This window comes from Mytilus galloprovincialis, chromosome 5 (assembly GCF_965363235.1).
Source record: "Mytilus galloprovincialis chromosome 5, xbMytGall1.hap1.1, whole genome shotgun sequence".
In the NCBI taxonomy this organism is placed as follows: Eukaryota; Metazoa; Mollusca; class Bivalvia; order Mytilida; family Mytilidae; genus Mytilus; species Mytilus galloprovincialis.
The window spans coordinates 4,738,275-4,752,257 of record NC_134842.1 but is presented as its reverse complement, the minus strand read 5'-3'; the positions used below and the strand labels follow the sequence as shown (position 1 = coordinate 4,752,257).

At 28.2% G+C, this 13,983-nt stretch overlaps 1 protein-coding gene across 2 annotated transcripts in view; it reads right to left on the bottom strand.

The window, feature by feature from the left end:
* Window positions 1–980: 980 nt before the first annotated feature.
* Window positions 981–13,983, bottom strand: part of LOC143074995 (uncharacterized) — an 88,788-nt gene continuing 75,785 nt past the window's right edge. For both annotated transcript variants that reach the window (XM_076250215.1, XM_076250216.1), the window contains one exon: window positions 981–9,432. In XM_076250215.1, the coding sequence (XP_076106330.1) occupies window positions 5,087–9,432 (4,346 nt within the window). In that variant the 3' untranslated portion in view covers window positions 981–5,086. The remainder of the gene's footprint in view (window positions 9,433–13,983) is intronic.

Here is a 13,983-nt window from a genome sequence, read left to right as displayed (position 1 = left end):
CCATCAACATTATTTCAGTGGTTATTAAAAGAAGACTATGTTTTTTCTAGTTCTCTAAGTCTCTGTCCTTTGATCCATTTTAATAATGGAGAAAGCTACTGGGAATTTTATCCTAGGACTTTCATAATCGAGTGTTATTGGTAAGGTTGCAGTTTTGTAATTGACTGCTCCATAGTCTTACATGCAAAACAGCTGATCTTTGAAAATAAATCATGTGTATATCATGTATGTACTAATGTGATTTAATCGAGAGAAAAAAAGTGGGTCATGCCACAAAGAATAAAAAGTTCCGCAATACTGAAGTCAAAACATTTTTTTTCTACTTTCCGTTTGCTATTTTTACTAGGTCGCACCACTTCCAGTAAACATGATATCCTTCCACTTTCTAGGATTGATATCCCCTAAAGATGCAAGATTTTTTTTTAAAGTCTAAATATATGTTTCAATTCAGCATAAACCTATAATCAAACAAAAAAAGTGAGTTCAGAAAAATACCTTAACACAAAATCATGCTTCTTTTGAAGTCAGATTGTTAGCTTAAATGAACAATGACCCTATATTCTTTATTTCCTTTTTTCCATTTAGAATAGGATAAAGTTTATTTATAGAAAAAAATAGCGAAATCCTATATTTAAAAAAAAAAGATTTATACCAGCCAGCACCCTTAATATGGATAATATGGATTATATTTTTCAATAGCCATGTACTACATATTTTGAATTTTTCTGTAAAAGAAGATTTTCCATTTGATAGAAATGATAGATATTGCAATTTTAGATTATTTTTAAATAGAAAGGCTTTTCTACCTCAGGCATAGATTACCTTAGCTGTATTTGGCAAAAAAAAAAATTTTTTGGTTCTCAATGCTCTTCAACTTCGGACCTTATTTGGCATTTTAAACTTTTTTGGATTCGAGCGTCACTGATGAGTCTTTTGCAAACGAAACGCACGTCTGGCGTATATACTAAATTTAGTCCTGGTATCTATGATGAGTTTATTATCAAACATGTATATTAATTACAGAAAATAAACTTTTTTAAGATAAACATGGTTGGATCACTTTCCAATTGACACATAGCCCACAAATTAAATACATTATTCAATAATTAGATAAAAACAAACTCAGTACCATGATTGTTTGAACAAAAGGTTGAGTTTTACTGATTCATTTTTTAAAATGATATTCATAATACAATAGATATTACTTATACAAGTATGAAAATAATGTTAAATAATGTCCACAATACTATAGCTAATTTTAGCTGATCCAATATTCTACTACGTCGTTTTTTCAATGCTGTAATTATTACAACATGCAATTATACAAGTTTGAAAAATTATAAAAAAAGATTATTGTTTATAACTAATCCAATATTTACAATATAAGCATAACTGTACATTCAGATATTTATTTTGTATTGCGAAAATTGCAGTGTAATAGGCTTTGCATTTTGAAATTTGAACGAAACGTACGAAAATACAGTAGGAATGTTTAGCTATTCCCGCTTCCTCCCCGTAAATTATGTACATGAAATTTTCATATTCAAAAAGTTTTTGAAACTAATTACAGGCTTAGTATTTGAAGTTTTGATAACAATTTATAATACAATTCTATGTACATGTAAGCAGTTGAAGTATTATTTGACCATTAGTATTATACTTTATTAGAAAATATTGAAAATAACGTGAATTTTAAACAAGATCAACACACTGAAATGTCTCGCCTTCTTTATTAATCATTGATATTATGTTGATAGTCCTAAATATAAAACTTTATTAAAACTGTCACATAAACTTAACATGAACCAAGATAACTAAACATATACCAATGAAGCATGAAAATGAGGTCAAGGTCAGATGGACCATGGCAGGCAGACATGAACAGCTAACAATTCTTCCATACAACAAATACAGTTGACCTATTGCTTATAGTTTAAGAAAAACAAACCAAAACACAAAGAGTCAACACTGAGCAATGAACTTTGAAAATGAGGTCAAGGTAATGGTCAAATAAAACCTGCGCTACTGACATATAGATCATTAAATATGTCCATACACCAAATATAGTTGATTTATGGCATATAGTATAAGAGAAAAACACCAAATCTGAAAAGCTTTACTTTGACCACTGAACCATGAAAATGAGGTCAAGGTCAGATGACATCTGCCCGCTAAACATGCTGACCTTCTAATCATTCCATACAACAATTATAGCAGACCTATTGCATAAAGTAAGAGAAAAACAGACCAAAACACACAAATATAACTATAACCACTGAACCATGAAAATGAGGTCAAGGTCAGATGACACATGCCAGTTGGACATGTACACCTTACAGGCCTTCAATACACCGAATATACTTGACCAACTGCTTATAGTATCTCAGATATGGACTTGACCACCAAAACTTAACCTTGTTCACTGATCCATGAAATGAGGTCGAGGTCAAGTGAAAACTGTCTGACGGGCATGAGGACCTTGCAAGGTACGCACATACCAAATATAGTTATCCAATTACTTATAATAAGATATAATTTAACATTACAAAAAATCTTAACTTTTTTTTCAATCAATCACTGAACCATGAAAATGAGGTCAAGGACATTGGACATGTGACGGACGGAAACTTCGTAACATAAGGCCTCTATATACAAAGTATGAAGCATCCGGGTCTTCTACCTTCTAAAATATAAAGCTTTAAAGTAGTTAGCTAACGCCGCCGCCGCTGCCGCCGGATCACTATCCCTATGTCGGGCTTTCAGCAACAAAAGTTGCAGGCTCGACAAAAATAGTAAGTTTTTGCGCATGTGTCAAACATATTTTGTGCTAATCAGAACACGCAATTGTTTACAAAGCGTTTTAAGGACGTCATATAAGAATCCAAGTTTTAACATGGTATTTATAATATACATTGTAATGAATTCCTATTATCCAAGTGATTGTAAACTAGTCCGAGTTTAAAAATAAAAATTTACACTATGATAAAATGGTTTTACAGATCCAAGATTTAACACGATGAGATGTCCAGCTTACTTTTTTCCATATGATAAAACATCAGACATATGATAGATAAAACAATTTCTCAATAGAAACAAACACTTTATAGGCCTGTTCCGGACCATATGAGTATTTGAAATATACGCGTATGGTCAGACCATATGAGTATATACTCGTATGGTTATTAACGGCCCGGATCATATAAGTATTTTGACCATATAGGTATTTTTTTCAAATATGCATTACACCGTTTCAATAATACAATAAACTTTATCTAAAAAATCAATGATGGTAACATGACAATGTCTTAATTCAAAGGCTACGTTAAAATTAAATATTGATGCTAAAGTTAATTTTCATCGCCTATTACAGTCTTGCATGTAGGCTCATTGTGACATTTACTTCCCGTGACACGCGCGGTAACATAACTTTTTTCGAAAATGAACATCATGGCTGTGCATGATCCTTATCAGTTACACGTTTTGTTTGCATGTGAAAAGATAGCCTTCTTTGCAGCTGCATGCAGTGATGCCGAAGTTTTGGGTTATTCCGATGTCTCTACGGTGTTAATGAAGCTCTAGATTTCAAATATCGTGATATGACTAGACTTCTTGTGTAACAGTTTATTGAGCAATTTTTGGAAGTTATCTTTTCGAGTCGACATATTGCTATTCACTCTTAATAAGAAATCGGTAATGCACATCAGTTTAGAATGTTTTATTATAGTTTTAACTAAGTAGTAAAACTAACTATGTGAAACTTCTTATTTTTATTCAGTTAATCTCTTTATTATGATATGATAATAAAATAACCTATATGATAGCGTATTTTTAAGGAACGGTCATACCATATGAAAAGTTTAGAAGCATTCAAAGTAGCTTGAAACAGAGTGTTAATTACCCCGACCATACGCGTATGGTCGGACCATATGAGTATATACCTATATGGCCATGAACATACGCGTATGGTCCAAATACTCATATGGTCTGGAACAGGCCCATAATGATTTTGAAGCTTGACATATTGTATTGGACGTATGTGGACGATTGCATGTTGAACTTTTTTGCCTATTTTTGTTGTTTTGTTTACTGTCTGATTGACGTTTTCCATACATATTTTATAATGTTTATTTATTATAAAACGTCAGTTGACAATTAACAAAAGAACACATAAACTCAATAATACACTGGAAAATAGTTTTTTTATCCAATTTTCAACATGCTTTTTACAAAACAATGATCATTTCTGATCTTAGTCTGAAAATCATATTTACAATACACTAATTATAACTGATCCAACTTTGAACATGCTATTTACAATACAATGGTTATTGCAGATCCAAATTTAAATATAATATTATCAATACAATGGTTATTTCTGATCCAAACTTGAACTTGATATTTATAGCACTATGGTTATTTCTGATCCTAATTTGAACATGATATTTATGATACAATGGTTATTTCTGATCTAAGTTTCAACATGCTCTTTACAATACAATGTTTATTTCTAGCCACATTTGAACACGCTCTTTACAATACTATGGTTATATCTAATCCAAATTTGAACATGCTATTTACAAGTCAATGGTTCTTTATGATCCAAATTTGAACGTGATGTTTACAACACAATGGTTATTTATGATCCGAATTTGAACATGCTATTTACGACACAATGGTTATTTCTGATCTAAGTTTGAACATGCTATTCACAAAATAATGATTATTGCTGATCCACGTTTGAACATGCTTTGTACAATACAATAATTATTACAAGACCAAGTTTAACCATGCTTTTCACAAAATCTTGATTATTTCTAATCCAAATTTGAACATGCTATTACAATACAAGGGTTATAACTAGACCAAGTTTTGAACATGCTATTAATAAAATTGAGAATGGATGCTATTAACTATACAATGGTTGTTACTGATCAAAGTTTAAATATAATTAATACAGTGCAAGGATTATTACGAATATAAGATTAAACGTGAAATATACAATACAATGTTTATTACGTATCCAATTGAAGTCATTAGTGTCCCGCAAGTTTTCTAAACTCAATTGCCAATCATTAACTTGTTGACTTTACTGATTTCCAATTTCGTCACTTTGTAGTATTGCTTTGTCTGATCGACATAGTTTCTGTTTCATTTTCTTAATGGTAAGTAACCAGGTTGTCAGGCCATCATCTGAACATAAATATGAAACGTTTTCATGACCTGAAACAGACGTTTCTGTTTGCAGCGCTGCCATTTTATTTAATACAGTATCTATTTCAAACATGTTTCTATCGTGTATGTAGTGCCACATCAAACCTAAACACTTGACATGATTCAGTTTTCTTTCAACATAAATATTATAACCAACACAAGCCTTATGAAATGCAGATTTGATATCCAGTTCTTTATGTTCAACATTTTCTAAAATCCACTGCACTAGTCTAACATATCCATACAAACATGCATCTTTAAATAGATTCGTCATGTTAATGTCCCTACAGTATCCTTTTTCTAGAAAGTACAGTATAAGTTCAAAATTTTCCTTTTCTAATAATTCATTCACAACTAAGGATAAATACGAATCTTTATCATTTGTCATTTGGAACAAATAATCTACAATCATTTGATAGTTTGGTTCATTATATTTCATTTTAACGTAATTCTCTACAAAGGCACCTGAATTATAATGATTACATACAAAAACTGGAGCTGCCCGACATGCCTCAACAAATGCTTCTTTTATGCCAAGCTTTTCATAAGGTTCTGCATGAACTATATACTTCACATGATGGATTTTACCTTGTTGACAACAAGCGATTAAAACTTTATTCATTAGAATTTGATCGAGAGGAAGATTAAGAAGAATCCATGTCATAACATTGTGACTGACTATTATCATCTCACAAATTTTACTGACAATTTGTATAGCAATGGAGTTTTGTTTAATTGTATCAATTTTTTTTAATAACATATTCAAACAAGCAACTCTTCGATCATCGTTATAATCTGTATCATCATATGTGGCAGGATTATATCTATAAGCCGCTGGAATGCATGCATTGGTCATTGCTTGGTTCATGTCCAAAGCATCGAAATATTTACTTAGCACCGTTAATGTATCAATCTCTGCATCCTGACATGTTTTGTTTAGAATTGTCTGTAAATCATATGAATAGCCTTTATTTTCAAGGAACCAATTCATCAGCACATAACATCTCTTTTCAAGAATTATGTCTATCATTTCTTCGACATCTTTTGTGTTTAAGTAAGTCAAGTATTTTTTGAGTATAGAAACAACTAAATAAGATATGTCAATGTTTATATCAACACATGTACGTATTAATTTTAACACACCTGATATTATGTTCAAACCTTTTATTTCAAAACTAGCAAGAATCCAATTTATCATATCTATCCAATGTTCCTGTATAATATCAGTTCGAAAATCACATTTTGTACATGCTATCATGAAAAGTTCACCTCTATCAATTTTCAATGATGTTTGTTCAAAAGTCTGAAGTACCCACTTAGCTACATCAATCCTGTTATCTTCACACGCTAACATTAATACTTTCTTTGAATCAATAGATACATGTGGATGACAGTTATCATGAATCCACATCAATAACTCGAAGCATTTTTTATCATATGCTGTATTAACTATTTCATTCATGTGTAAAACTTCCTTATTCATTGTACTACACCAGATAGAGCTAACTAATTCCAATATTGCAGTTGAACATTCAGCAGTATAGTGTTCAAAAATAGAATTTAAAACTTCCCCTCTTTTTAAACAGTTTTCATCATTCCTAATTATATATTCTAAAATATCTAATCTTTTAAAAACCAAGGCTGACTTTATAATGCAATACACGTCCAGTCTAGTTGTATCAATGTTCTGAACAAGCCATTCTATAATTTTGATACTTCCGGAAGAACATGCCTGTCGACATGCCGCTTTTAAATCGAACTGTTCTAATCTATTTTTGTCAACAATGTATTTTACGATTTTTAACTGTCCAATATCAAAATCTTCTTTCTCAAGGTAATCTATGTTTCTCCCAGGTTTCTTACATGCTGCCATTAGGGCTGACTGAATGTCTAAATGTTCAATGTGGCTGCTTTCAATTATAAGATTTACAAGATAGAAATGTCCGTTATTGCAAGCCAAGGTTAATATATCTGCATTATTTAAGCAGACTAGAAGAAAAACATCACATAAATAATCAGGAACATAATGTTCCTGTATGACTGACCTAAGAAAAGGAATAGATTCTTGTGAAGATATATCAATTTTATTTAGAAGAAAATTGAATATTTCTTGCTTACATGGACAATTACAATTTGGATAGCTCAACTTACACCCATCTACAAATGCTTTCAAACAGGAATAAACGTCAAGAGTTTTATAACTCGGTGCAAGATATTCCACCATATAAAACATCTGATATCGGCACGCATTTTGTATAATTAAATAATCAGTATCAATAAATTTCTGGCCTGGACATCTTTCTATCATCCATTTAAATGACTTTTCAGATATATGCCAATCGAACTTTGTTGTGGAATAGAATGGCATAAACATCCATTCCTCCCTATAAAACTTCTTCATAAATAGATTGAAATCAAAAGGACTTTCAATGTATTTTGAAAGTAGGAACTCCAACACAGGAATGTTAAATTCTTTATATGCTTTCCATATGGATAATTCAAGAAAAGCACATGCTGGTTTACGATCTACATCCCTTAGAAGTAGCATCTCTGCTTGGGTTATATTGATACTTTGATCAAGTAAAACAGGTATGTTGTGTTCTTCTATTACGTCCAATGTGGCTTTAACACATCTTATACCTTTAGTGGAACAGATCTTATAAAACGATTTGATCAATGCAGCTTCCATGTAACCAATGGTCATATAGTCGTTACTGGTTTTGAAAGTCTCGTTAAATTTTCCCAATACAAAGTGATATATATCAAACTGCCTCTCCGATTCTGATAGTATATTAAGTAAGTTAGCAAGGAAAAATGCTTTGTGTCTAATTGGTACACAATTACTCTGAATCTTATAGAACCAATCTGTTTCACCAGATTGAATCATATTATCAGCATATGTATCTTTGTCATCTTTTTTATCTTCATTTTCTAAAGCTTCCAATAACCAATGTAGCAGGCAACAATAATCTTGTTGGAACATTTCAGTGTCACTCATATTAGAAAATGATAGTCTATTTCTCTTAGAACTAGCCCTGTAGGTATCCACCAATCTATACGCCAAACGTTTGTAACTGTTAGTTGGAATTTTTAATACTACCTCTCCCTCTTTTTCGTGATATAATTTTGGTTTAACCATCTTCAGGAAAAATGACCAGCTTATCAAATGTATTATCTTGTCTATGTTTTGTTCTTTAATCTTAGCAAACGACAAGATGACAGTCTCCTGAAGTGTTGGATGGTGAAATTTGTAAGAACATTGGTTTGGAACATTTATTAGATAACTTCCTCTAAGATACTTAACTGCGTCTGATAAGTCGCATTCTCTCGGTTCTATTGCCTTTCCATAGATTGCCTCAATAATCTTTATGACCTCTGTAACACTTTTTTCATCATCAGGATCAATATAGTTTTCATTTATTGCTGTGTAGACCATAACTGCATACTGTATCATAAAATTCATATGTTCCTTACCTTTACTTCTTATTTCATTCATTTCTTCTAACATGGCTTTGGTTGGACTGTCAAAAAATTTGCATCCAAGCTTAAAATATTTGTCATTATGGACAAACTGATACACCACAAGAGGAAACCCTTTGACGGGGTTCTCTTGTATTATTTTCCAAACTTCTATCGTATCTAAAATTGTAACATCCTTAGAATCCAAAAACTCTTTATTGTCAGTAAGGTCTGATTGGCGAGCTATTTGCATGTACTTTGTGAGAATAGTAAGTTTCTCCTCCTGGCTTAGTACATACTTGTCTGAACTAAGATCAATAAAGTCAAATTGAAATAATCTATGACTGTCAAAAACTTCTTGACATTGACGTTTGACTGTATCTCTGATTGTTATTATGACTTTAATGTTACCTTTACATACATAGGAATGAACTTTGTCTAGAATTGGTATTGCGTTTTTTCTGTAATAAATACAGTTTGTTTCACCGAAAATGTCGTCAATTAACACAGCAACATTTTCGTCTCTATTGCTCATATCTTCCCATTCTTCAAGGGTATTTAGCTTTATATATTTATAAGATGTATCATCAGTACAAATCATGTGTAAGATATGGCGACCAATCCGACTTTTTCCAGTGCCTGCATGTCCTGTTATTACCAATACTCCATTCTCTTTTAGCATTGATAAGGCATCTTTCACTGCCTTAGTATAAACAAATGTATCCTCCCTTACATCTGCTTCTATGAGGGCTTTTGTATCTTCTAAAATATATTAAAACAGATAATTTTAATTTAAATAAAAATCAGTTTAAATTATAAAATTATCAACTATCAAATGGCAGCTTATATCCTTTAATAGTCAACTATCAATGTTTTTATCATACAATACTCAACTATCAAATGGCAGCTTATATCCTTTAATAGTCAACTATCAATGTTTTTATCATACAATACTCAACTATCAAATGGCAGCTTATATCCTTTAATAGTCAACTATCAATGTTTTTATCATACAATAATCAACTATCAATGGTTTAATCATATAATAATCAACTATCAATGCTTTTATCATATAATAATCGACTATCAATGCTTTTATCATATAATAATCAACTATCAATGGTTTAATCATTCAATAATCAACTGTCAATGTTTTTTTTCATATAATTATCAACTGTAAATGGTTTTATTATACAATAATCAACTATCAATGGTTTAATCATATAATAATCAACTATCAATGATTTTATCATATAATAATGAACTATTAATGCTTTTATCATATAATAATCGACTATCAATGCTTTTATCATATAATAATCAACTATCAATGGTTTAATCATATAATAATCAACTATCAATGGTTTAATCATATAATAATCAACTATCAATGCTTTTATTATATAATAATCAACTATCAATGCTTTTATCATATAATAATCGACTATCAATGGTTTTATCATACAATAATCAACTATCAATGGTTTAATCATATAATAATCAACTGTCAATGGTTTAATCATATAATAATCGACTATCAATGCTTTTATCATATAATAATCAACTATCAATGGTTTTATCATATAATCATCAACTATTAATGCTTTTATCATATAATAATCAACTATCAATGGTTTTATCATATAATCATCAACTATCAATGATTTCATCATATAATAATCAACTATCAATGGTTTTATCATATAATAATCAACTATCAATGGTTTAATCATATAATAATCGACTATCAATGGTTTTATCATATAATCATCAACTATCAATGGTTTTATCATATAATAATCGACTATCAATTGTTTTATCATATAGTAATCAACTATCAATGGTTTTATCATATAATAATCAACTATCAATGGTTCAATCATATAATAATCAACTATCAATGATTTTATCATTCAATAATCAATTGTCAATGGTTTAATCATATAATAATCAACTATCAATGGTTCAATCATATAATAATCAACTATCAATGATTTTATCATATAATAATGAACTATCAATGATTTCATCATATAATAAACAACTATCAATGGTTTAATCATTCAATAATCAACTATCAATGGTTTAATCATTCAATAATCAACTGTCAATGGTTTAATCATATAATAATCAACTATCAATGGTTCAATCATATAATAATCAACTGTCAATGATTTTATCATATAATAATGAACTATCAATGATTTTATCATATAATAAACAACTATCAATGGTTTAATCATTCAATAATCAAATATCAATGGTTTAATCATATAATAATCAACTATCAATGGTTCAATCATATAATAATCAACTATCAATGATTTTATCATATAATAATCAACTATTAATGATTTTATCATATAATAATTAACTATCAATGAAATCATTCAATAATCAACTATCAATGGTTTAATCATATAATAATCAACTATCAATGATTTTATCATATAATAATCGACTATCAATGGTTAAATCATATAATAATCAACTATCAATGCTTTTATCATATAATAATCAACTATCAATGGTTTAATCATTCAATAATCAACTGTCAATGTTTTTTTTCATATAAGTATCAACTGTAAATGGTTTTCTTATACAATAATCAACTATCAATGGTTTTATCATATAATAATCAACTATCAATGGTTTAATCATTCAATAATCAACTATCAATGGTTCAATCATATAATAATCAACTATCAATGGTTTAATCATTCAATAATCAACTATCAATGGTTGAATCATATAATAATCAACTATCAATGATTTTATCATATAATAATCAACTATTAATGATTTTATCATATAATAATCAACTATCAATGGTTTAATCATACAATAATCAAATATCAATGCTTTTATCATATAATAATCGACTATCAATGGTTTAATCATTCAATAATCAACTGTCAATGTTTTTTTTCATATAAGTATCAACTGTAAATGGTTTTCTTATACAATAATCAACTATCAATGGTTTAATCATATAATAATCAACTAGCAATGCTTTTATCATATAATAATCGACTATCAATGCTTTTATCATATAATAATCAACTATCAATGGTTTAATCATATAATAATCAACTATCAATGCTTTTATCATATAATAATCAACTATCAATGGTTTAATCATATAATAATCAACTATCAATGGTTTAATCATATAATAATCGACTATCAATGCTTTTATCATATAATAATCAACTATTAATGTTTTTATCATATAATAATCGACTATCAATGCTTTTATCATATAATAATCAACTATCAATGGTTAAATCATATAATAATCAACTATCAATGGTTTTTTCATATAAGTATCAACTGTAAATGGTTTTCTTATACAATAATCAACTATCAATGGTTTAATCATATAATAATCAACTATCAATGGTTTTATCATATAATAATCGACAATCAATGGTTTTATCATATAATAATCGACTATCAATGATTTTATCATATAATAATCAACTATCAATGGTTTAATCATATAATAATCATTATCAATGGTTTTATCATACAATAATCAACTATCAATGGTTTAATCATTCAATAATCAACTGTCAATGTTTTTTTTCATATAAGTATCAACTGTAAATGGTTTTCTTATACAATAATCAACTATCAATGGTTTTATCATATAATAATCAACTATCAATGGTTTAATCATTCAATAATCAACTATCAATGGTTCAATCATATAATAATCAACTATCAATGGTTTAATCATTCAATAATCAACTATCAATGGTTGAATCATATAATAATCAACTATCAATGATTTTATCATATAATAATCAACTATTAATGATTTTATCATATAATAATCAACTATCAATGGTTTAATCATTCAAAAATCAACTGTCAATGTTTTTATCATATAATAATCGACTATCAATGCTTTTATCATATAATAATCAACTATCAATGTTTTTATCATACAATAATCGACTATTAATGCTTTTATCATTTAATAATCGACTATCAATGGTTTAATCATTCAATAATCAACTGTCAATGTTTTTTTTCATATAAGTATCAACTGTAAATGGTTTTCTTATACAATAATCAACTATCAATGGTTTAATCATATAATAATCAACTAGCAATGCTTTTATCATATAATAATCGACTATCAATGCTTTTATCATATAATAATCAACTATCAATGGTTTAATCATATAATAATCAACTATCAATGCTTTTATCATATAATAATCAACTATCAATGGTTTAATCATATAATAATCAACTATCAATGGTTTAATCATATAATAATCGACTATCAATGCTTTTATCATATAATAATCAACTATTAATGTTTTTATCATATAATAATCGACTATCAATGCTTTTATCATATAATAATCAACTATCAATGGTTAAATCATATAATAATCAACTATCAATGCTTTTATCATATAATAATCAACTATCAATGGTTTAATCATTCAATAATCAACTATCAATGGTTCAATCATATAATAATCAACTATCAATGATTTTATCATATAATAATCAAGTATTAATGATTTTATCATATAATAATCAACTATCAACGGTTTAATCATATAATAATCGACTATCAATGCTTTTATCATATAATAATCAACTATCAATGGTTTTATCATATAATAATCAACTATTAATGCTTTTATCATATAATAATCGACTATCAATGCTTTTATCGTACAATAATCAACTATCAATGGTTCAATCATATAATAATCAACTATCCATGCTTTTATCATATAATAATCGACTATCAATGCTTTTATCATATAATAATCGACTATCAATGCTTTTATCATATAATAATCAACTATCAATGTTTTTATCATATAATAATCGACTATGAATGCTTTTATCATATAATAATCAACTATCAATGGTTAAATCATATAATAATCAACTATCAATGGTTTTTTCATATAAGTATCAACTGTAAATGGTTTTCTTATACAATAATCAACTATCAATGGTTTAATCATATAATAATCAACTATCAATGGTTTAATCATATAATAATCAACTATCAATGCTTTTATCATATAATAATCAACTATCAATGGTTTTATCATATAATAATCAACTATCAATGCTTTTATCATATAACAATCAACTATCAATGTTTTTATCATATAATAATCAACTATCAATGCTTTTATCATATAATAATCAACTATCAATGTTTTTATCATATAATAATCAACTATCAATGCTTTTATCATATAACAACCAACTGTCAATGCTTTTATCATATAATAATCAACTATCAATGGTTTAATCATATAATAATCA